The sequence below is a fragment of the Gossypium arboreum genome, chromosome 2, assembly GCF_025698485.1.
Source record: "Gossypium arboreum isolate Shixiya-1 chromosome 2, ASM2569848v2, whole genome shotgun sequence".
NCBI lineage: Eukaryota > Viridiplantae > Streptophyta > Magnoliopsida > Malvales > Malvaceae > Gossypium > Gossypium arboreum.
The window spans coordinates 111,243,539-111,266,145 of NC_069071.1; the positions used below are offsets into that span (position 1 = coordinate 111,243,539).

Here is a 22,607-nt window from a genome sequence, read left to right on the forward strand (position 1 = left end):
TTCTAAAAATTTAACAATTTTTCAAATTGGTACATGTGCTAGCTAAATCAAGTTCTTATTGTAACACTCCTAACCCGTATCCGTCGCTGAAATGGGGTTACGAGACATTACCGATCATAAAACAATTCAGAATAGACTTTCTTTACAAGGTTAATCATCTAGTAATTTTTTTATTATATATATGCATTTCATTTCACATACTTATCAAATATGTATACTTTAACTTTGATGACATTTGAATAATTAAAATATAAAATATTTTAATTATCAAACAAATGTTATGCACATACTTTATACAATCAAACATACATTATTTCCTTTCTTATAAATGAAATATTCCATAATAACATTCATTTGCCTTATTACTACATTTGCATAACATAAATAAATAATTATATAATCCACTTAGCATATGCCAAAATATATCATCAACTTAACCAATTAAACCACTCAAATAAATTATCCAAAATGTTCAAATAATGTGCCATTCGAAAACGATACATAAACATATTCATTTCATGTCTATTCAGCAACCAAGATCTACTAGTGCATATTAATTGATTTTCAAATAATTATCAAATCCATATAGTCATACCTATCATTATTTTATAACATAAGCATACTCCAATGTACCACATATTCTTGACATACATTTTACTAATTAATGCATTACATATTATCACTCAAACACAAACATCATTTACTTCATAACTGAAACACCACATTTTATCCTTATACATATATACCTTGAGTTAATAAATGTGTCATACCATTTCATCTTGTGTAAATAAATATATATATATATATATATATATATATACATATATAAATTTATACAAGTATCAAATCACCAAGTTGACCATAACCCTTTCATATATTTTCACCAAATAACCGAGTACACAAGTACATTATACTAGCTTCCAAATCAATTCATGATACAATTTATACTTTACAAGAATAAATCAATAACCAAATATAAACATATATCCCATACACAAATCTTATCTACCATGTAATAAACATATCAAAATAAACTTTTTCTATATTCGAATATAACCTATCATCCTTTAATACCAAATCATGAGTAACACCTTGACCAAATTAACAACCAAATTCACTTATACTTTTATCTATCCATATGTCATAGCCGAATCAACCAAATGCACACATTTAAAATCACTAACCAACTTTCAATGCACAAAATAGATATCACAAATACCATTCATTCAGGACATATAGCATAATAACCAAATGAACGTAAGCCATAATCAAACAAAACCATAATAAAGCATTGAAGTTAGGCCATTTTCGCATGGCCTAAATTATACAAAACCAAAATCCAACATTTCAAATTACAATCTAGCCTATACATGTCATAGGTTCGAAAATTCAGCTTATAAAATACCGAAGACAGTCGATAGTGTGATAAGCTTCTCTGACGATTCCCGAGCTCGAAACTTGAATCCAAAATCTATAAAACTGAGGTAAACATGAACACACACAGAGTAAGCTTACATAGCTTAGTAAGTCATAAGCAAAAAAACAACTTAGTTACATAATTAAATCATATAAACTAAACCAAATTTTACTATCATAGTTACTTTAAATCTTTAAGCTTACAAATTCATGTATTTTATATTTACTTTCACTTGTATATTATTCATGGCGAATGAACATATGTATATTTTAACAAACTATCATTCAATTTCCAAGCCAAAATATCTTTATCATAACTAGTACATATATTTTATATGCATAAATTCATAGGTCAAAGGATAATAATCTCATACATATTTATATTGTATGGCGAATACACATACATATATATAAGAAAAATATCCTTCAATTTCAAAGCTAAATATAATTATGTGAACACATATACTTACACTCATGAATCAAAATACAGCTTCTTATGCATAAGCATAGTAATGACCGAATGAACACTTTTATATATAAAGATACATTAACAAACTATCATTCAATGACCAAGCTAAAACATCTTTATCATACCAAATACACATACACTTATATGCATACACTCGTAAGTCAAAGTATAACAATCATATATATATTTATATAAATGGCCGAATATACCACCAATTGCATATATTCAAAAATAATTTCAATAATGTTCATATTATTTATTTACAAGGCCGAATACCTTTTTCACATTCACATATGTTCTTACTTTACTTCAAGCATGTTTTGCAACAAATATTAAGTAACTTACTCACTTAGTTTCAAATAGGTAATAAGCCAATTCATACCTGACCATTGTAGCTCACTTTTGCACATTTGATCTCAACTTATCGATGCCCGTTGAACCATTCGAAATTGGATAGGACACTCGGATAGTCACACATATATCGTACAATGCCAACGTCCCAGATGAGGTCTTACATGTAACCACATATCGATGCCACTGTCCCAGACAGGGTCGTACTCGCACACATATATCGAAGTCACATATCGATGCCATGGTCTTACTCGCACATCACATATCGAAATCCTATGTCATGAAATATGTATCCTAACTATTCCTAAGGTTCATACGGGGCTTTCGGACGCCGTAACTCGGTTAACGAATGCTTGAACATGGTTACCAAGTTTATTCAAATTCGGCATAAGCATATATAAATTCATATTTTTCATTCCAGCATATATGTTTAGCATTTATCTACAATTAAACACATCTATTTGCCTATAAACTTACCTCGGACGATGTAAAACGGAACGGGACAACTAGTCAACAACTTTCGTTTTTCTCCGATCCAAATCCGATTTCTTTGGTTCTTGATCTAAACATATTCAAATTAAGTTCATTCAAACATATTTTCATTCAATTTAGTCCAAAAACACATAAATGGTCAAATTACAGTTTTACCCCTGACTTTTACACTTTTTACAATTTAGTCCCTATTGAACAAAACACAAAACATTCAAAATTTCAAGATACCCATGTTTGGCCGAATATTCCTAGCGTTCATACAAGCCCATATATTTCATTTATTTCACACTTTAGTCCCTAAAATTATTATTTTTGCAATTTAATCCTAATTACTCAAAATCATCACAAACTCCAATACAAAATATGTTAATCTAAAACATATCTTTCATATTTCATCAACAAACAACAAAAATCGCAAACTATTAACAATAGCACAACTCAAAATATTCATCAAAATAAAAAATTAAAGCTTGGGTCTTGAAGATTATTAAGCAACGATCTCAAAAACGTAGAAATTATCAAAAACCGAGCTAGTTACATACCTTAATCAAGATCAACCATGGCCGAACCATCCAAGCTTTTTTCTTTTTCTTTCTTGTTTTGATATTCGGTGATGAATTTATGAAAGGAAAAATGTATGACAACTTATTATATGTTTTATTATATATTAACATGTTTATTATTTTACTTATTTAACCTTTTAATTAAAATTTTAAACAATTATAAGCAATAGTTATTACCGTCCATCATATTAAAAATGGTTATATTCATAATAAATGCTCCAAATTATAAAGACAAGTTCAATTAAATACTTTCACATTTAACCACCAAATTTTTATTTTTTGCGATTAAGCCCTTTTATTTAATTAGGCACTCAAATGACAAAATTAAAGCACGAAAATTTCACAGATATAAATTCACACAAAATAAACACAGTAAATAATTTTTAAATATTTTTTTGACTCAGATTCGTGATTCCGAAACTACCGTTCTGACTAGGGTCTAATTCGGGCTGTTACACTTATGACCTTAAATCTATAAAAAAAAAATTACAAGGACTTGAATTTCATTCCAAATCAAGTGGTCGAATGTTGAAACATCCAAAATAGTTTTTCTTTGGTTTCAAAAATGGAAGATGGTGAGTTGAGGAAGAAAGTGGTGGAATTTTCTAGTAACTCCCCCTTTTATACTATAATTAATAATAATTAATCTAATTTAATTACTTTAAGCTTAGTTTATTAAGTTAAATTAACAAATTATTTATTCATAATAGAATATAGCATCATCATCCACCAACTGTTATTTAGGAATGATTTAATCACTATTTTGTACTTTTGGTTAATTTCTATTTAGGTCCCCAAGTCATTAGTCAATTAAAAATTTACAGCAATTGAACTTTTATAATTTAATTCTCGGACCTTAATTAACCATAATTTCGGCTAAATCACTTAATAAAATTTCAATTCATTTATATAATAACCCCGTAAATATCATTATTTAATATCTATGGACTCAATTTACCGAAACGAGGTCCCAAAACTGTAATTGTCAACACCATTGAAACTCGAATCGTTACAGAACAAAATTTAAACACTGCCTTCATTTGTGGAGAAAATGTTTCATTATCATTTTTGAGTCTAATGAATTGTAGACACAACGCCAATTATGACTCCCACCACACCAATGATTGAAACCCCGACTCTCGACATCTTTGTTTTTCTTTTAATGAAGATAATATATCTCAATCACTATTTAGTCCTGGCAGATAACCATGTAGTAGAAAAACTATACGGTTCCCAACCAACCAACAGAAATAAAGAGAAACCTCTTATTGGGAAATGAAGCTTCCCTCACCTTTGTCTTTGCTTTTGTTGTTTGATGAAATCAATCATACACAATGAGTGCGTTTTATACCGAATTGATGTGGATAGGTTACAATATATTGGTCTTAGACAAAATATTTAATTCATCAGTGGTTATCATCTTTAAATTATTTTTTTTAAAAAAAAAATTGGAATTGCTTTTTGTTGGAGTGGAAACTTTTTGTTTGTCTTAGCTTTATGCTTGATTTGTTTTGGATGATTTTATTTATTAAGATATTAAAGGCTTGAATTGTAATAATAATAAAATATCGAGGATTCAATCTTAAGGACCTAAACCGTAAAAAATAATTTCCTTTCATATTTTTAATTTTCAAATTAATAATTATTATTATTTTTCACCTACAAAGTGGATGTACAAATTTCTAATATTGATAATGTCGTTGATTAAGTTGATGTTACAATTTAAACTAATTTTTATTGTAATTTTGTACATATTACATGTGTTATTGTTATTACTTCGAACCTCACATTTGATTGTTTATTTTATATTATTTTTAAATATACACGTGTTCTAAATACGTAGTTTTCCCACACATACATATATAATAGAATTTCTAGTTATTAATAAAAAATTTATAAATTATATTTTAAAAACTTTTCAATATAATAATTTTAAAGATTTTTATAAAAATTAATTAATTAAAATTATAGCGGTCTTGAAAAGAAAAAATCAACTATGACAATTAGGATAAAAGTAAAATACTAAAATTTTGTTTTTATAATTATATTTAATAAAAAATTATTAGTGAAGTTTAATTTACTGGACAAACAAAAGCTATATGAAATCAAAATGATGTTATCCAAGCCCCAGCTTATTCAACCCAGGGGCAGGTAACCGGCAGGGGACAAGGCTAACTCGAAGTTATTAAAACATATAAAACTAATTTATTTAAAACAAGATTCTCTCTATATACAATTTTAGTTTTCTTTATCCATTTAAATGTTTATTTAAAATATTTCATAAATTTTATAATGTTTCATTAATAATATGCTTATGAAATTAAAACATATATAAGTTTAATTTTAAAATATGATTATTGATATTAAATTGAATTTAAATAAATGATATTTTGAAATTATTTTAAAATATAAATATTGTAATAGTAGATTGTGAAATTCTATTTTAGTGTATAGTTTTTAACTTAATTTTAATTATTAATTAGTGAATATAGATTATTAATTAAATTTAAATATTTTAACCACTAAATAATTTATATTTATTATAACATTATTTTTATTTTTAAATATCTTCAATTTTAATAGTTGATTTAATTTGTAAAATAATAATATATTTAAAAGATTTTTTAAACGGTTTTAAAACTTACAATAGCTTATTATGTAAACTAAATTGAATTATTAAATATAAGCAAATTAAAAGAATTTATTATAAAAAAATATAATTTACACAACACCACTAAAAATTATATATAAAAAAAAGGGCTAAGGAGTTATGTAGTACATTTCCTCCTATAAATACTTACTTTCATTCCTTACCACGAGCCAAATTTTTATATTATGAACACATTAAAACCTTGTAATATTTGTATGCATATACTATATATATAAGAGTAAGATTTAATTTTTATAATTAAATTTGATATAATTTAATTTTTATTTTTATAATGAGATTAATTAATATAAATAATTAACATTCTTAAAAACACATTTATAATACAATCTATTTCACCATATTAAAATAAAGATTTAAAAAAATTCAACCTCAATATTTTAACCATGATTAATGATATTATAAAATACAAAATTAAATCATATCAATTTAAAATATAAATATTAATTTTAAATTTGAACATAGCCTTTTTTCATTTGATTTAGTAAGAATTCGGTATTTTTTTATAAAAAAATTTAATTAAATTGGTTCAAATAACTATTCCTTTACTCGATGTGTATTAATTTTAGGATTAATATATGAAATGATCACATTTGCTCCCTGTCCTAACTTAATGTTCCAACTTATGTTTAAACATAGTTTGAAACAAGACTTTACAATGAATGCAATTAAAGACAATAAAATAAAGAAAAAAAATAAACACACAAACTTCGATAAATACGAAAAATATTATTCTATAAATATACTATTAAGACTAATGCTTTTTTATACAGCGTGCTCAAACTCATGAGTATTAACAGAGCTAAAATTCAGTCCACTTAAAAACTTCAAGAAATTGAATATAAAGAGAAAAAAGAACAAACGAAAGAGAAAAAAAGAAAAAAGGAATAGGAACACAAAGAAACAATAAATTTAGAGATGAAAAATACACTCTGTTTCTTACACATCAACTAAAACATTCTCATTCGATCACCTAAAGTAAGTTAATATAGAAACCTTGTTTTCATCACTCACTAGTATCAATTTGATCTTTCTATTTCCTAGCTTTAGCTAATATACCTTGGTTAACAGAAAGTAGAGTGAACTTACATGTTATCCGAGAAGCAACCGATATGATAAGCTTCAGGGGCATTAGAACCTTGATCTAATGTTGAGGAAATAGATTGACTCAATGATTGTTTTGAAACAGAAAGAGTTCGATAAGGACGATGTACAGGAGGTAAGATAAAAGCTGATTGCCTGTCCATTGCCAATAGCCGTCCGCATTTGCTGTACCAAAGGGTTCATCGTTTTATTACCAGAGAAGAATACAAGCTAAGGAGAATTATTAGAGAAAGAGAAAAAAAAAATGAAAGAGAAAGCAAACCATACTTGCAGACTTTGGTGAATAAAGTTTGGTAGCTGCATATCCAGTGCTACAAAAGGAAATGCATACATACATCATTAGCACAAAATAGCTGCAAAAAATTGAATAACAGTTCAGACATTTATACAAAGACCATACCAAAAGAGAATACAATGCTGTTTTACTTCTGATTCCAAGGAAATACTGGAGGGCAACAGTAGCGTGCTCCTGTAATAAGGAAATAGTTATTAGTATAACAGAAAGCTTCAGCTTAATGGATATAATTAACCCAAACAGGATAGACTGTTACCGTTATCTGTCTAAATACATGATAGACCGAAGAACCTCTAGAATGCATGTAGCTGCCGCCCTGTGCAGAATGAAAAAGGTAAATACAGAAGTGCAATTAAACTGCTTTATTGAGAGGCAACAAGGCTAACCAAGATGTATGACTCTATAGTACCAAACCGACTGTAATCATGCTAATAAAGGTATGATTGTGAGCAGAAAGGTGATTTGCACCTATGTTACTCGGACTTGGATGTGAGTGCATGGGTATGCATCCAATACAAGCATGTTGAATATGGTGAAGTTTTTCCATGTATTTGGAGGTTACATCCCTATAACCATGTCCAAATATATATCAAACACAAGTGTCAGACATAGGTGCTTTAAAAAAATGATGAGTTATAGTTACAATCCACCTTTCTTGTGAGACCACAGAATAGACTTTGGTGCATCCCCAAAATTGCAGAGCTAGGAAGTTAGAACTTTGAAGTATTGAAGAAGATAAATTCAGGCTTTGGAAATGAGAGCTTGATCCCTGGTCAACTTTCTACCAGCAAATTGAGCTCCCATTGTTTAGCAAAAATTAAATAGTTGGCCTCCCACCTTTTCTTTTAAATGGCATCAAAACATTTCCAAGATACCAATCAAGTCCAAAAGATATCAACCAATAAGCCAATCTTTCAAATGGCATCAAAACTAGTCAATATACTAGTCAAGTCCAACAGAAAACAACCAATAAGCCAATAGTCTGTTATACAGACTCATGAACAAGTTCAAGCTGACTCAGATAAAAAGGTGAAACCAAGCTTGAAGCAAACTAATTAGTTCCAAAAAGCATTTGAGGCTTGAATAGGCACAACCAATTTCATGAATCTGTGATTATATTATGTACCTCATTTGCCTCTGCTTCTATGCAGCAATGCATATATGAACGTCAGAAGATTACTAAAAAAGAAAGATCTTTACTATGTAAAACCACTTAGCTACTCTACCACATGGCTAACATAATAAGATCCATGAATCACATAACCAACGTTTGCCCCTTTCATGGCAACATGCAAACAAAGGTTTAATACTATTATTAATTTCAAAGAAGAGAACAAGAAGCATTTGCATCTGCTGAAAAGATTACCTCGTCCGGAGAAAAGAAAGCCACTGAATCTGGATCTGTTGAACCAGCTGGATGCAATGAGACTACAGCTCTGAAGATAGAAGGAAAGAACAGCTCAATTACAGCAACCTTATCCATAGAAGCAACATTCTGGGGTGCTGGTCTAAGTATACTTGTGCTGTGAAAATTATGTTTTGGTGCCTCCATGGTATTATCATTTGCTGAAGCAGGCAATGAAGAAGCTCTTTTCAACCAATCCAGTCTTTCATAAGTCGAAACTTTCAGATTTGGTATTTCTTTCTCCAAGTTAGTCAAAACATCAGATAATGTTTTACAATCGCTAAGATTATCCTGATTGTCTTCTGCCAGAGCTGGCAAATTGCGGTGTTTCTTTGACACAGTGTCAGTACCCTCACCATCCTCGTCATCATCAAGGTGAGGAAAAAATCGCCTTTTCTGGTCTGTGAAGGCTTTGAGAGCAAGCCTGTGAACATTAGAAGCATGAGATAAACAATTTGACAATCTCAAGTTTCAGAACAAAAAATTGTGAGCCAAGGAAAGCATTGCTAAGTTAAAAAGAACTCACTGTACATACCATGTTGCAACAAGAAGTGATGATACTGAATTGAAATTAAACAAAACAGCACATCACTACAGTGTTTTCCATGACCAATGCACATTAAATTAAAAAATGATAACATAGAGATAATATAAGAAAATCATTTCATTTTGTATTCTAAGCAACTCCTTTGCAATTATATCTGTGATCCAAGACTGTGGTTAGTCAATGAGTTAGGAGATTGGTTCAAATCTTTGTTCATGTATCGTACCACCCCTTATTCATTCAGAATTAGACTAGTGCAAGCCAGCAACACCTCCTATACGAGTAGTTACTTTAGAAGAATTTAGCAAGTCCGTGAACCATTTAAAAGAACTTCAAGCAATTCATGTTGCATATTGCACCGTGTCACAATCTACTAAAATCAGTAAGACCATAAATTTTGCTAATAAATAAGCACCCCACATCTATTTCAATCTGAACCTTAAAATATTCTCCATTCAAATCAGGCAAATGCAATTTACCATAATTATCAGAAAATCAGTGCTGGATCCTTTACTTCCCTGAAAAATGTCTTAAACCCTATACATAACAGGCAACTAAAATTCATACGATTATGCAACAAACGATACCAACTCATAAAGGCATTTCACTGTACCAAAGCTTAGGTAGAATTCAACAATATCAAACATTTACCGTAGCTATATGACTAATTGAGTACGAACCTTGTCCGGTCAACAGCAGATGCACCAGCCTGGCCAGCAAGCTGTCGTTTCCAAGCATAAGCCACAACGGCACCGTCAGGACATACTAATGGCATATGCAAACCCCAAGAATTACTCCTTGACCTAAGTGACTCATTCAACACTCCAGATTCCTCCAGCTGCTTTCCTAACAAGAAAATCAAATACAATTTCAAACAAAAACTAGTCCTCCAAAGAGACATCATTCTAATATTAAGACAAAAAGGCAATTTATTTTTTGTTTACCAACGGTTCGGAGGTCTTGGAGATGTTGGCGCATTGACTCGTCTTCTTGGCGGAACAAGTGGAGAGGTTTCGAGCTTTGATGCGGCTGCGAAGCGACAAATAGGGCTTCGAGAAGTCGATCAGCACCTAGGCGGATATCAGCGATGAGTCTTGCAGCCTGTCCGAGTCTATCCATCGCTAGAGCCACCTGCTTCGGCGGTGCCTCCCCGGTGGTTGATGAAGGAGGCGTTGAAGTCGTCGCCGAAGGCGGTGGTGCCGCGGTGATCGCGGACTGGAGGTGGTGGTGTTGTTGCTGTTGATGGTGCTGTTGCAGCATTAGGATTTTGTTACTAATCTGAAGATCTGAAAAATGGAATCCTCCCAAAAAGAAAAAGGGTTTAAAGAAAAATTCTGCTTCTCGGAGGTCTTCAGTAAAGTTAATATCCAAGGCTTTATCACCATTCACCGCTAAAGCCACGTCATCTCCAATCTCTACTTCGCAATTATCTATAGGTAAACAAAATTACTATTTAAAACTTTTCATTTTAACTTATTAAACTATTCAAAAAAATTTCATTTTAACTTATCAAACTATTCAAAAAAATTTATTTGTGCCTCAATAATAAAGTTTTTTTAAAAAATCTGGACTCAAAAATCAATTGGTAGATTAGTATCCAACGATAAAGAGAATAACATACATCGGATCTAAGTTGATTTGACGATCAATGTTGAAAATAAAAAAAAAAGTTATTTAAATTTTAGTTTGTAGATTCGTGACTATTAAAATTACTTCATGAAAAAAAATTAAACTGTAAAAGAAAAAAAAAAGAACACTTTCGATTGGTGCAGTACAAACAAAAAAATCGTATGACAATAATTTTAACATCCTAATAACTTAAATAAAAACTTCTAAATATTCAAATGACTATTTTATAATCTTTTAAAATTAAATGATTCAAACATAAATTTACTAATAATTTAATGACCTTAAATACAGTTGACTCTAATTTATATCCAATTTTAAGCCCAATCTTCTTCAAAATAAAACTATTCAATGGTTATTTGAATTTTAAAAGAGTTTAAATAAAATTTCAAAGTTTATATTACTCTTTGATTCGTTTTATATATTATAATATAAATATTAAAATATATTAAATTGTTTATATTTAAAATTTAAGAGAAAATATATAAAAGATATATTTATAATCAATAAATACTAAATAAACCAATTATATTTTAAAATTTAAGAAATGGATAACGATTTAAGTTAATTATCTACAAATGTAACTAAATTTAGACAAATTTTAAAACTCATATTTCAAATTAAATTGAATTTAGACAACTATATATGATATTGATACCACTCATAAACTCAGCCCGGTATATATGATATTGATACCACTCATAAACTCAGCCCGGTTTAGTCCATGAACATCTCTAATGCAATTCACTAAATACCCAATTATGTAAAAACTTTACATATATCAAATAAATAAATTTATTTTTTAAGGCTGAACAGGTAAATAATCCCCATAGTAAAAAAAAAAAAAGAAAAAACACTCAATTAAGCTCTTAAGCTCTTAAGCTCTTAAACCTTTCGACCAATAGTGTATCTTTAACATTAAAATGCTAACATGACCGTTAACAGTTATTGAGTCAGCTATTACGTTACACATGGCAGCACCATTACACGATGAAATTTTAATCGGAACAAAACTTGGACAACTTAATAGTAATTTAAGACCAAGATTACCGAAACAGTACTGACTATGCACTTACACCATAAACATTTTGCATAGTCATAACCAAATTATAAATACAAACAAAGGCCTCATAAATATTTAATAATAAAAAATTGTACTCATTACATATTTGTCCCAAGTCTGATATATAATTGGAGTGCCACTGAGCTTCTTGGAACGTTATCCTTTTTGTTCTAAAACAATGGAATAAAACTTCAGAATTAAAAGTTCACTAAAAAGGCTTGCAGTTCTAACATTACAACTCATTGGATAGAAAATACCTTGTTTATCAATCCATTCAGTGAGTCAACTTTTCTCCATTACTGTTCAGTTTATTATTTTCCAATGCAACTATAATCACCATTTACAAAGCAACCAATCCTAATTGTGCATGATAATGATGACAAATAGGATAATAACATTAACCCTTACGCCTAAATCCTTAGTTTTATTCTTGACCTCTTAATATGAAGCATATTTCAACACATGGATAGTCTTTCACAAGTGTTTATTTGCAAAAGAATAGCTATAATGTCCAATTTGCAGAGACAGATTTACGATTCCCGGCGAACAAATAAATCTAGTTTCATCATGTAAGAAACTTTGATCTGGTTGCATCCGCTTAATCGCAACAAGTTTTCAATATTATTTTGACATTCTCAACCCGCCCCCCAACCCCAAAACAATGCAAAATTACAATACCTGACCCTGCAGAGAAGTTGAACACCTTTTAGTTTGCTTATGTATTTTTTTTCCACCATTTGGTTTATTCTTAGTTGAACTCCTTTTAGTAGTCTGCTTATGTATTTTTCCTCCATTACGTTCATTCTTGGTCAAACACTGCTCTTCGTCTGCATCTGATGAGAAGTAAGGGCTGAATACTTTGAGAACTTGTTCATAAACCGGCTTCTTGAAATTCACAGCCTGCTCAAAAATTAGTTTTGAAGCATTAGCTAAAAGAAGTATCAGATCTTCTAAAATGTTGGCATTTCGATCGGTAAAACTTTATATTAAGGATTGGGTAATGAGAGATACAAGCTCTACAACTTGTTCTGGTAATCTCCATGACCACTCTTTGAACTCTGGCTTTTCCGAACCGTCGCCTAAAAGATTGATTTCTTCTTCATTTCCAGTGAACTTAAAAAGAAACCTGTATCAGGAGAAACAGAGAAAGTCAAATAAGAAGCATATATTTATTTGGATTCGAAAAATTGAAAGCTTACTACACGAATTCAGAGAAAGATTGGTTTTCAAATAGAATGATTAAGCAAACCCCAGTTTCATATATTCATAGTAAAAACAGAACCCGTCAATAAACTTTAAAAATACACACGAATATGGCTGAGAGCTACAAAAGATCCTTCAAATACATGATAAAACTTTAAAAATATATGAACATATCTGTATTAAACACATATCCATATGCAAGTCCGAGTAACATAGGAACTCAACATGAGCAATCAAAGCAAATTACACAATTCAAGTTAAGGTCTTCAATATATCATATTTATTTGATGATCTAAACTACAGTCCTTACCATTTCTGTGCTTGACCTTTATAATTGGTCCCCCATCTACGGTTAAGCTTATCTTTCACTTTAATAGGAAAATCATAAGTCAACCAATAAGGTGCCTGTACATTAAATGTCAAAAAATCAGTTCAATAACTTCAGCACGATAATCGTTTTATCGTTTGCGATGTCATAAAACAGATGTTTTTAATACAAATTATCTCGAAACACACCTCTGCAAGAAATTCAGCGGATGTAACACCAGTTTCTTCCCTCAGTTCTCTCATGGCTGCTTTTCTTAGATCTTCACCTTTATTAGCACCACCCTGCATAACACAAACTCGAGACAGTTGCTATATGCATGCCATAGAGTCTACCGTATTCAAAGATTTAGACAACGAGAAATTTAAAATGTTTCAGACTTTTGAACCCGAACTGCCCAGGGCGAACTGTACAGCACTAATGTTCACGTGCATCACATCCCTATGGAAAGCCTAACGATGAACTACAATGTTACCTTATTTCATTTGCACTAATCCTTGCATGCTTGAACCTCAAACTTAAAGTCGGTTTAAGGCGACATATAGGTACAGTCACAGAAACAGGAAGCATTTGCACTTAGCTCCAAAGAGTAATGAAATTATTGAATCCCAAACTCTTTCATACAAGCATTACTTGTAAATACTCGAAAGGAACCGAAGCCGAAAAGACTCGTTGTTTTTCAGCTCTAAAATTCGAGGATTTCGGATTTAGTCAACGGACAGATGCAGACTACTTTGCTTAAAGCTTTGCAGAACCAATTACAAGAGGATTTCAACAAACTCTGTTTCACTAAATGACTAAACTAAATTAAAAACAAATTCGACAATGCATGGACTAAATTCAAGTTTTCCCAGCATAATCCAATTTAGGAGCCAATTAATAGAACCCTATCCAACAAGCTTAAACCAAGAAATTTCTGAAAAAAGAAACAACATACCTGAGGCATTTGCCAGGTGTCTGGAATATATATCCTCGACGCTGTAAATATCTAAAAAAAATCCAAGAAAAATAACAGAATCAAAAATCAAAAACATCAAACTGAAATGAATTAATGGGAAAATTAGAGAATAAATTAAGGACCTTTTTAGAAGGATTTACAAGACAAATTCCAACATTTTTCCTATACCCATCAGGTGGACCTTCATTGGATAAGGAAGCCGAGATATTTGTGAGTGGAACACTGAGCAGAGGATAAAACAGTGGCACCCCCGAAAATTTAACCAATTGACAATGGCAATTTCGTCTCTCGGTCCCGTAAAACACCGAATTGCCCACCAGTTGACACCCTGCCATCGCGTCGTTTTGACGAGTCACTGACTCAGTCCTGATAAACCGGAATCCAAACTCTCGCTTACTTTGAGCACTCTATATCCAACCCCATCAGCTTCCCCTTAACGCATTATCCACTTTTTTCATTTTCAAAACTACCCTCGTCACCTTTCTTAATTTACAGTTTTGTACTTTCCCCACCCTTAAAGCCCGTACTTTTTTTTATGATAAAACTATAATTATAAATAGGTTTAATTAGTAAAATGGCCCTTCAGCAATATTTTGATCCCCAGATTGATCCTTAATTTTTTCCTGTCATAAGTAGCTATTAGGTTTGGTCCTTGAATTCTAATCCCTTAACAAAAATAAATTAACCATTTTAATAACTTGATCAATATAATCTATGCTTTATATAGAAGGTTTTGACGCAGTTAATGTCGTATATCAATTAAATTCTGATTTAGTGTGAAATTATCGAAAGATCATTTCGTTTAGAAATGAACAAATAGTATTTAGAGAATGTTTATACCTTTACATTTTGATAAATTTAGAAAAACACATATACATAACGAGAAGGTTAAAATATGTTATTAATCCTTATACTTTGACAAAATTGAGATTTAGTCCTTATACTTTAAAATTAAAAATTCAATCCCTTACTTTTTCAATTTAAGAATTCTAATTCAATCATTACTATAATTAGTCATAGTTTCAGTTAAAATTTACCAACGTACTATGTTTATTTCCTATCAATCATATGCCATATCACATAAGACCAACCTAACCAACATGTTAAATAAAAAATTGATAAAGAAAAATACTTAAGTTTTTAATGATTGAACTGAAATCTTTAAATACAAAAATACTTAATTTTAATTTTTAAAATATATGGACTAAAATTTAAATTTTATCAAAGTACAATGAGTAACATATTTTAGCCATTAAATTTATTATATAATTAAAATAAATATCCAGGCAGGTATAATAGTGCAGGTCATGATCAGCATCCCCCGGTGGATATTTCAGCCTTTGCGGTTTTTACGGATTACCAATTCCAATACTCGCTCTATAAGCGAACCAAGTGTCTTTATGGATGAATGATTTGTTAAATAGGCTGGGTAGTGAGGAACACGTCCGTTGAAAAGGTAGTGCCAAAACGGCTCAAGGGCAGAAGATTGAGGGAGAGAAGGTCGAGGCAAACAATACGGCTCTGACTTGGCTTTAGCTGATATAAGCGTGTGCCGACTGCCAACTGGTCACGTGACATCTGTATAGTTGATTTTAGCCCAATGGCTAATTTTATTAATAAAGCTTTAATCAATTTAAGAAATTTACATCAATAAAATATGTACATTTTTTGGTAGAAAAAAATTAATTACATTATCCTTATTAGTATAAATTTTAACCCTAAACTCTAAAAAAGTTTTTTTTATAAAATAATTAGGTTTTCCTATTGAATTATAATTTGTTTAAAACAAAATATTATTTTACTAAATTCTTTTTAGCAAATAATTTTACTAAATTCAATTGACATTATTATTACATAAGTTTGAGTTTTTAATATTTAAGTGTATATTATTTTTAATTTAAGAGTGAAAAATATAAATAATTTAAAATTATCTAAAAATAATTTAAAAATTATCTAAAAATATAATTTTACTATTTTTAGCTAATAAATAACTCAATAAAATATACAAATAATTAAACTTATTTTTATACATTTCCAAAAGCATGTAAGTTCATTTAAATTCACAACCTCTAAATCATCGTTATAAATTGAGTTAATATTTTGTCAACGTAAATAATTCTTTTAACAATTAGTTAAATTTCTTAATAGGTCCACTTTTGGATGGACAGTATGTTTATTTGTAATTAGTGTAAAAATAACAATGGTGGTAAGATAAAATACTATAATAATAATATAGCGTAAGACAAAAAAAATTAAACACACCACATGAAGATAAACGTTCATCCAAATGGACCTTAAATTTTATTATATTGAATTTAAATTTGTTTAAGGGAATCTAAAAGGTAAAAAAAAAAAAAAAAAAAAAAAAGAAGGTTTCACCATTTGGATAAAATTGTGTAATTATATTTTAGACACCTTTAGCATAAAAAATTACTTTGACCTCCATAATTTATATTTTTGACTTTGTTCTTCCACAATGACTAAATACATCTTTTAATAATAAATAGATTATTTTAATTAAGTTCTTATAATAAAGTACTTAACAAGTACTTTCACCTTATAATATATAAAGGTAAAGAGAAAGCAAGTTAAGTAAGGAAACCTAAATCTTTCTTTCGTTTTGATAAGTAATTTTTACGTAAAAATATTATGGGAGATCTATGTATTAAAAATTAGATTATATTTTATTTTTTATTTAAAAATAAGTAAATTAATTATTATATATTGGATTAAAAGAAAATTGATATTTTTATTAAAAATTCATCCATTTTATTGTTTAAAACCGGCATGGTTGGTAGAATCAAATAGTTACACATAGTGCGTCATGTATACCTCATACTGACATACAAAGACCAATTTTTAACCATACAAGTAGATGGATTTTTCAACAAAATGATCAATTTGCTCTTTGATCTAACGTATAGGGACTAATTTACCCGTTTTAGTAGAAGCAACAAAATACAATCTAATATTTAGTACAAATTCCTCTTTTATATTTTCACCTTATTTTTCAAAAAGATAGTAAAGGAAGACAATAATCCATTATTTTTCCTATAAATAATAATTTTTAATAACTCCAAAAAAACAAAAAAAGTAAAATTTTTTAAATTATAAAATATATCTCTTTCCTTTTGAAATTTAATAAGGAATTTGTAATTACAAATTATTTATCATTTTCTCTATTATAAGAATAAGATCAAATTAGTCCTGTTTTTGTTAAATGGATCAATTTAGTCTATACACTATTAAAAAGAATAAAATAAGATAATATTTTAAAGGGTAAACTACCCTGATAGTCACTCTAAATTTATTGTATTCCTATTTTGGTCACTCTATTGTTTGTTTGTTTATTTTTTTTTTTTGCAATTTTAGCATTGTTATTAAAGATTGTTCTTATTTCACTCACTCATCCATTAAAAATCAAATGGAGTGCTAACTGTGTCACTATGTGTACATATACTTTTGGTGTGACATGGGAGAAACAAGTCTATCACTCTTCTACTCCACATAAGCTTATTGGGGTTTCCATTTTGGTCATTGACGTTGCTGGGTTCATCGGTTCTCATTGTTTACTTGTTTTGGAAAAAAGCAATGTTGAAGTTTTAGGATTGGATAATTTGAACGATTGATACAATCTTTCATTAAAAATATCGAGGTAGAGTCTATTGATCAAACATCAGGTTTTCATCGTTGAAGGAGATTTAAACAACCTTCCTTTGTTGACAAATTTGTTCAACATTGTGTCGTTCACTCGCGTGTTTCACTTAGCGACACATGATGGTGTACGGTACGTCATGCAAAACCCACAATTGTATGTTAGGTCAAACATTGTTAGGATTGTTAACTTACTCGAAGTAGCCAAAGTAGTGAATCCACAATCGTTGATCGTTTAGGCTTCATTGAGCTCTGTTTATGGACTCAACACTGAAAACCATTCTCCTAACATGGCAAAACTGATCATTCAACGAGTCTTTACACCGCCACAAAGAAAGCCAGTGAGGAAATCGCTTATTACTTATGACCATATCCAAGGCCTTTCCCTCACTAGACTCAACCATCAACCGTTTGGGCTTCTTTAATCTCTGTTTTATAGACTCAACATTGAAAACCCACTGTTTGAACATGACAAAATTGATAATCCAATGAGTATTTACGTCGCCACAAAAAAGGTCAATAAGGAAATTGCTCATACTTATAACCATATCCATACATTTCCCTTGATGGACTCAATCGTCAATTGTTTGGGCTTCATCGAGCTCCATTTATGGACTCGACACTGAAAGCCCATTCTCTGAATGTGACAGAATCAAACACCCGACAAGTCTTTACGCCACCACGAAAAAAGCCAATGAGGAAATGACCAATACTTGTAACCATATCTAAGGCCTTTCTCTCACCGAACTTAGATTCCTTATTGTTTATAGTCCATGAGGAAGACTCGACATGGATTATTTCTTTTTCACTAAAGATATTACGTGGCAAAACATACAACATTATATGGCGGTACTGTAATAGCCCGAATTTCAGCAATGTCGAAAATAGTGGTTCAAGACCATAAAATTTGACAAATGAACTTGTAGATTATATTATTTAATATTTATGAGCCAAATGTAATTTTTAAAAGATTTTTGAAATAGTAAATTGGGTTTTATAAAGATTTATTTGGTCAAGAAATTGAGAAAAAGAGGTATCGAGATCTTGGTGTTATAAACCGAGCCATAAATATTTTTATGAATTATTACGGAGTGTCAGTAATGTAGTATTAAAATTTCATTAGAAAATTTTGACGTTTGGATGGTTAATTAAATAAAAGGACTAAATTGGAAAATGTGTAAAAGTTGCTAAAAGGATTAAATAGCTCAATTGTCAAATGAGGAAGGACCTAAATTGCAAATAAGCCCAAAAGAGATATTTTGGGCTGCAATAGCTGAGAAAAATCTAGAAATGGGTTAACTAAGGGCAAAATTGAAAAATTGCCAAAATTAGCTAAATAAAAATGAGACTAAATTGGAATATCTAGAGTTCTCTTCATTTCTCTTCATATTCATCAGCTGAAAAACAGACATGAAGGAGGGTTCAAGCTGGTTTTCATACTTATCTTCATGTAAGTTTAATTCTTGTTTTCTCCTTGAAATTTTTTTGTTTTTGGACTTTTACAATTGGGTCCAACTTACTATTTCATTAGTTTTTTATTCCATGGCTAATTTTTAAAGTTTTTATGGATGAGTGCTGGAATTATATGATGAATAAACATATAATTGAAGCTTTAATTTTGATATATGATGATTTTCTTAAGTACAATTGATGAAAATTGATTTTAGGACCTAATTGTGAAAGAGTTTGGAAATAAGGTCTAGTGCTAAAATTATAATTTTCAAGGGTTATGAAGTAGTTTAAAATGATATAATAAAGTATTAATTGAGAAAAATTATCTCAATTGAGGGGTTAATTGAGTAAGGACTGAATTGTATGAACTGTGAAATTTGGGGCAAAATGGAAATCAACATCTTGCACTAAAACTGTTTTGGACAGCAGCAGTAGTCTAAATTTGAAAAATCGCCAAAAATTATATAAATCGAATTAAAGGATGAATAAAATATGAAATTAAAGCTTATTGAGTCTATTTTCTTATAGAAAAAACGATGTAAGCAATGGAATTGTAAATCATGAGATATAATAAATTTTGTGAGACAATGTCAGAATGATTTCGGGTTCTCCTGTTTTGACTTTATAAAATCATAAAAAAATTGGAGAAAAATAATTAGAGGCTTAAATTTATATGTTTAGAATCCTAAATGAGTCTATTTTCAAGAGAAACAAACGAGAACATCATTCGAATCCTGTATGAGGAGATAAAAATTCTGAAAATTTTATGGTAAGAAGATACATGAGCCTAGTTTCAAGGAAAATTATCGAATCTTAATTTCGAGTTCTGTAGCTCAAGATAAAAATAATTTAGTGACTATGACACATATGGACAGCTTGAATATTCATATAAGAGTAAAAATTATAGATAATGTTACTTACAAGTGTATTATTTATAACAAGGATGAGGAGGAGGAGGAATAATATATGAATGACTCGTGTATAAATTGGTCACATGCCCGATTATAATCGATAAATGTTGAATTAGAAATGGCATAATATTTTATTTGGAACATTTATTATGAAATTATGATTATCGTTTTAGTATAAAAATCGAACTTGTGAGTTTATAAATTTTAGTGATCATTTGTTAATTTTATGAATTTCATAATGTGTTATTTCATATGTATTGATGATAAAATCGTGAATAATGTAAAAGTATGAAATTTGAATAAATGATCAATTTGAGCACTTTAGTTCAGTGACAAGATGAATTGACGGAAAAGACCATGGTTGGACCATGACAACAAGTGATAAGTGATAGCTTCGGCTACACTTATCTGATCAAGAACAAGTGAAAGTGATAAATGATAGTTTCGGCTACACTTATCTGATCAAGGACAAATGACAAGTGAAAAGTGGTAGCCGGCTACTACGATCGATGAAAAGTGGTAGCCTGCTGCGACTAGTGAAAAGTGGTAGCTTCGGCTATCTGACCAGTGAAAAGTGGTAGCTCCGGCTACCTGATCAGTGAATAGTGGTATCTTAGGCTACAAGTGACAAGTGATTTTTGTGCAAAATCATATCTGGGATATGACATCAGTATGATATGTGTATAAGATGTAAGACCATAGCTGGGCTATGGCATTTTAGTAAAAAAAGTGACGAATTGACGGATAAGTCCATGGTTTCACCATGGCATAATGAAAGTGAAGGGGTAAGACCATAGCTAAGCTATGGTATTCTAGTGAAAAGACCATAGCTCTACTACCGTATCAGTGATTTTCAGTGAAATTCAGTGCATATCGATGTAGACCAATTCCGTAAGACGTTCACTAATTTGATAAAGTTTGGTAAGAGTTACATGGAATTATGTGATATAAGGAAGTACGAGTTGATAAGACATGGGTATAGAACTTGGTTGATAAATGAATTCATTTGTGATTATATAATTGTTCATCTTGAATGTACTGTCTATATGTATTGATAATTCAAATGTTTTAATGTGTAACATTCCGAAATAGGGCCTAAACGGAACAGTGGTTGCGAAACCACAAATTCAGGGTAAAAAAAAAATATTTTATTATTATTTTGAGGTTCATGGTATGATTACATGATTGTGTGAAAATTTCGTGATAAAATTCTATGCATAAAGTGCTTAAATTGAGGTTAGGGACTAAATCGAATAATTTGCAAAACTTGCATTCTAGAAGTTTTAGTATGAAATTATTTTGGAATATTAATTAGGAGATCTTAAATGGTAATTTGACCAATTTTAAGTTCATGGACAAAATTAGGACATGGAAGGAATTTTTGAAAGTTTAGTAAGGAGGGCATTTTGGTCATTTGGTTATTAACATTAATAAAAAGGTGAAAAAGATGATAAAATTGTATAATCTTCTTCAAGTTACCAGCAGAACCTTACCTCTCTCCATAGCTGGGGTTTCTTCAACTTTCAAGCTTCATAGTAAGTGATTCCAAGCCCCGTTTTTAATGATCTTTACGTTTTGAAGTCCGTAGCTCGATAAAGTTTATGCTAGCAATAATTTAAGTTAGGAATCAAATTTGGAAAAATACCCATAGGTGAAATTTGTGTATTTTGATGTTTTATGATGGAATATGAGGTTTTAAATTATGTTAGACAACTTGTGCTACTTGGTTTTAAGTGAAAACGAGTAAAAAGGCTTAATCGGTAAAAATACCTAATAGTCATAAGTACATGTTAGTGTGTGAATTTGATGTTGCCATAGAAGGGAAAAATGATCAACATGTCATAAAACATAAGAAAATAGGATGAAGTTTAATTTACGAGCCTTGGGGAAAAAGTGCAAATATGTGAAAGTTTACGGGCAAAAATGTAATTTTGCCAAAGTTTGAGTAAAGGGTTGTTTTGATAAATGTTGATATTAAATAAGCTAAATTTGCTATTATAGATCAAGAAGAGTGAAATTGAGAGTAGATCTGGGAAAAGAAAAGTAAAGGACTAAATTGTAAAGTTTAGTCACATTTTGTATCGAGGTAAGTTTACATAAATAAATGC

At 30.0% G+C, this 22,607-nt stretch overlaps 2 protein-coding genes and 1 long non-coding RNA gene across 3 annotated transcripts; all 3 read right to left on the reverse strand.

The window, feature by feature from the left end:
* Positions 1 to 1,207: 1,207 nt before the first annotated feature.
* LOC128285385 (uncharacterized) lies at positions 1,208 to 2,614 on the reverse strand. The gene is made up of 2 exons (XR_008275895.1): positions 2,268 to 2,614; positions 1,208 to 1,479 (listed from the first exon to the last, which is right to left on the reverse strand). It is a non-coding gene; the product is annotated as an uncharacterized LOC128285385 (long non-coding RNA).
* Positions 2,615 to 6,688: 4,074 nt separating this feature from the next.
* Positions 6,689 to 10,739, reverse strand: LOC108461481 (mediator of RNA polymerase II transcription subunit 27). The gene is made up of 7 exons (XM_017761335.2): positions 10,252 to 10,739; positions 9,988 to 10,153; positions 8,725 to 9,187; positions 7,615 to 7,674; positions 7,464 to 7,532; positions 7,331 to 7,374; positions 6,689 to 7,228 (listed from the first exon to the last, which is right to left on the reverse strand). Exons 1-7 carry the CDS (start codon positions 10,565 to 10,567, stop codon positions 7,045 to 7,047), a joined length of 1,302 nt encoding a protein of 433 aa, XP_017616824.1. The 5' UTR covers positions 10,568 to 10,739; the 3' UTR covers positions 6,689 to 7,044.
* A 1,190-nt stretch (positions 10,740 to 11,929) lies between these two features.
* Positions 11,930 to 14,986, reverse strand: LOC108461596 (nudix hydrolase 27, chloroplastic-like). The gene is made up of 6 exons (XM_017761482.2): positions 14,605 to 14,986; positions 14,462 to 14,512; positions 13,716 to 13,808; positions 13,510 to 13,604; positions 13,008 to 13,122; positions 11,930 to 12,896 (listed from the first exon to the last, which is right to left on the reverse strand). Exons 1-6 carry the CDS (start codon positions 14,815 to 14,817, stop codon positions 12,666 to 12,668), a joined length of 798 nt encoding a protein of 265 aa, XP_017616971.1. The 5' UTR covers positions 14,818 to 14,986; the 3' UTR covers positions 11,930 to 12,665.
* Between the last annotated feature and the right edge of the window lie 7,621 nt (positions 14,987 to 22,607).

Excerpts from the sequence above, each read along its gene's own strand:
- LOC108461481 (XM_017761335.2), bottom strand. The coding sequence starts at position 10,567 with ATGCTGCAACAGCACCATCAACAGCAACAACACCACCACCTCCAGTCC. Across the intron at positions 9,188-9,987 it reads TCTGCTGTTGACCGGACAAG|GCTTGCTCTCAAAGCCTTCA; the intron begins GTTCGTACTCAA and ends TAATGTTCACAG. Across the intron at positions 7,675-8,724 it reads CTTTCTTTTCTCCGGACGAG|GGCGGCAGCTACATGCATTC; the intron begins GTAATCTTTTCA and ends CATTCTGCACAG.
- LOC108461596 (XM_017761482.2), bottom strand. The coding sequence starts at position 14,817 with ATGGCAGGGTGTCAACTGGTGGGCAATTCGGTGTTTTACGGGACCGAG. Across the intron at positions 13,123-13,509 it reads AAAGGTCAAGCACAGAAATG|GTTTCTTTTTAAGTTCACTG; the intron begins GTAAGGACTGTA and ends CTCCTGATACAG. Across the intron at positions 12,897-13,007 it reads CAGAACAAGTTGTAGAGCTT|GCTGTGAATTTCAAGAAGCC; the intron begins GTATCTCTCATT and ends ATTTTTGAGCAG.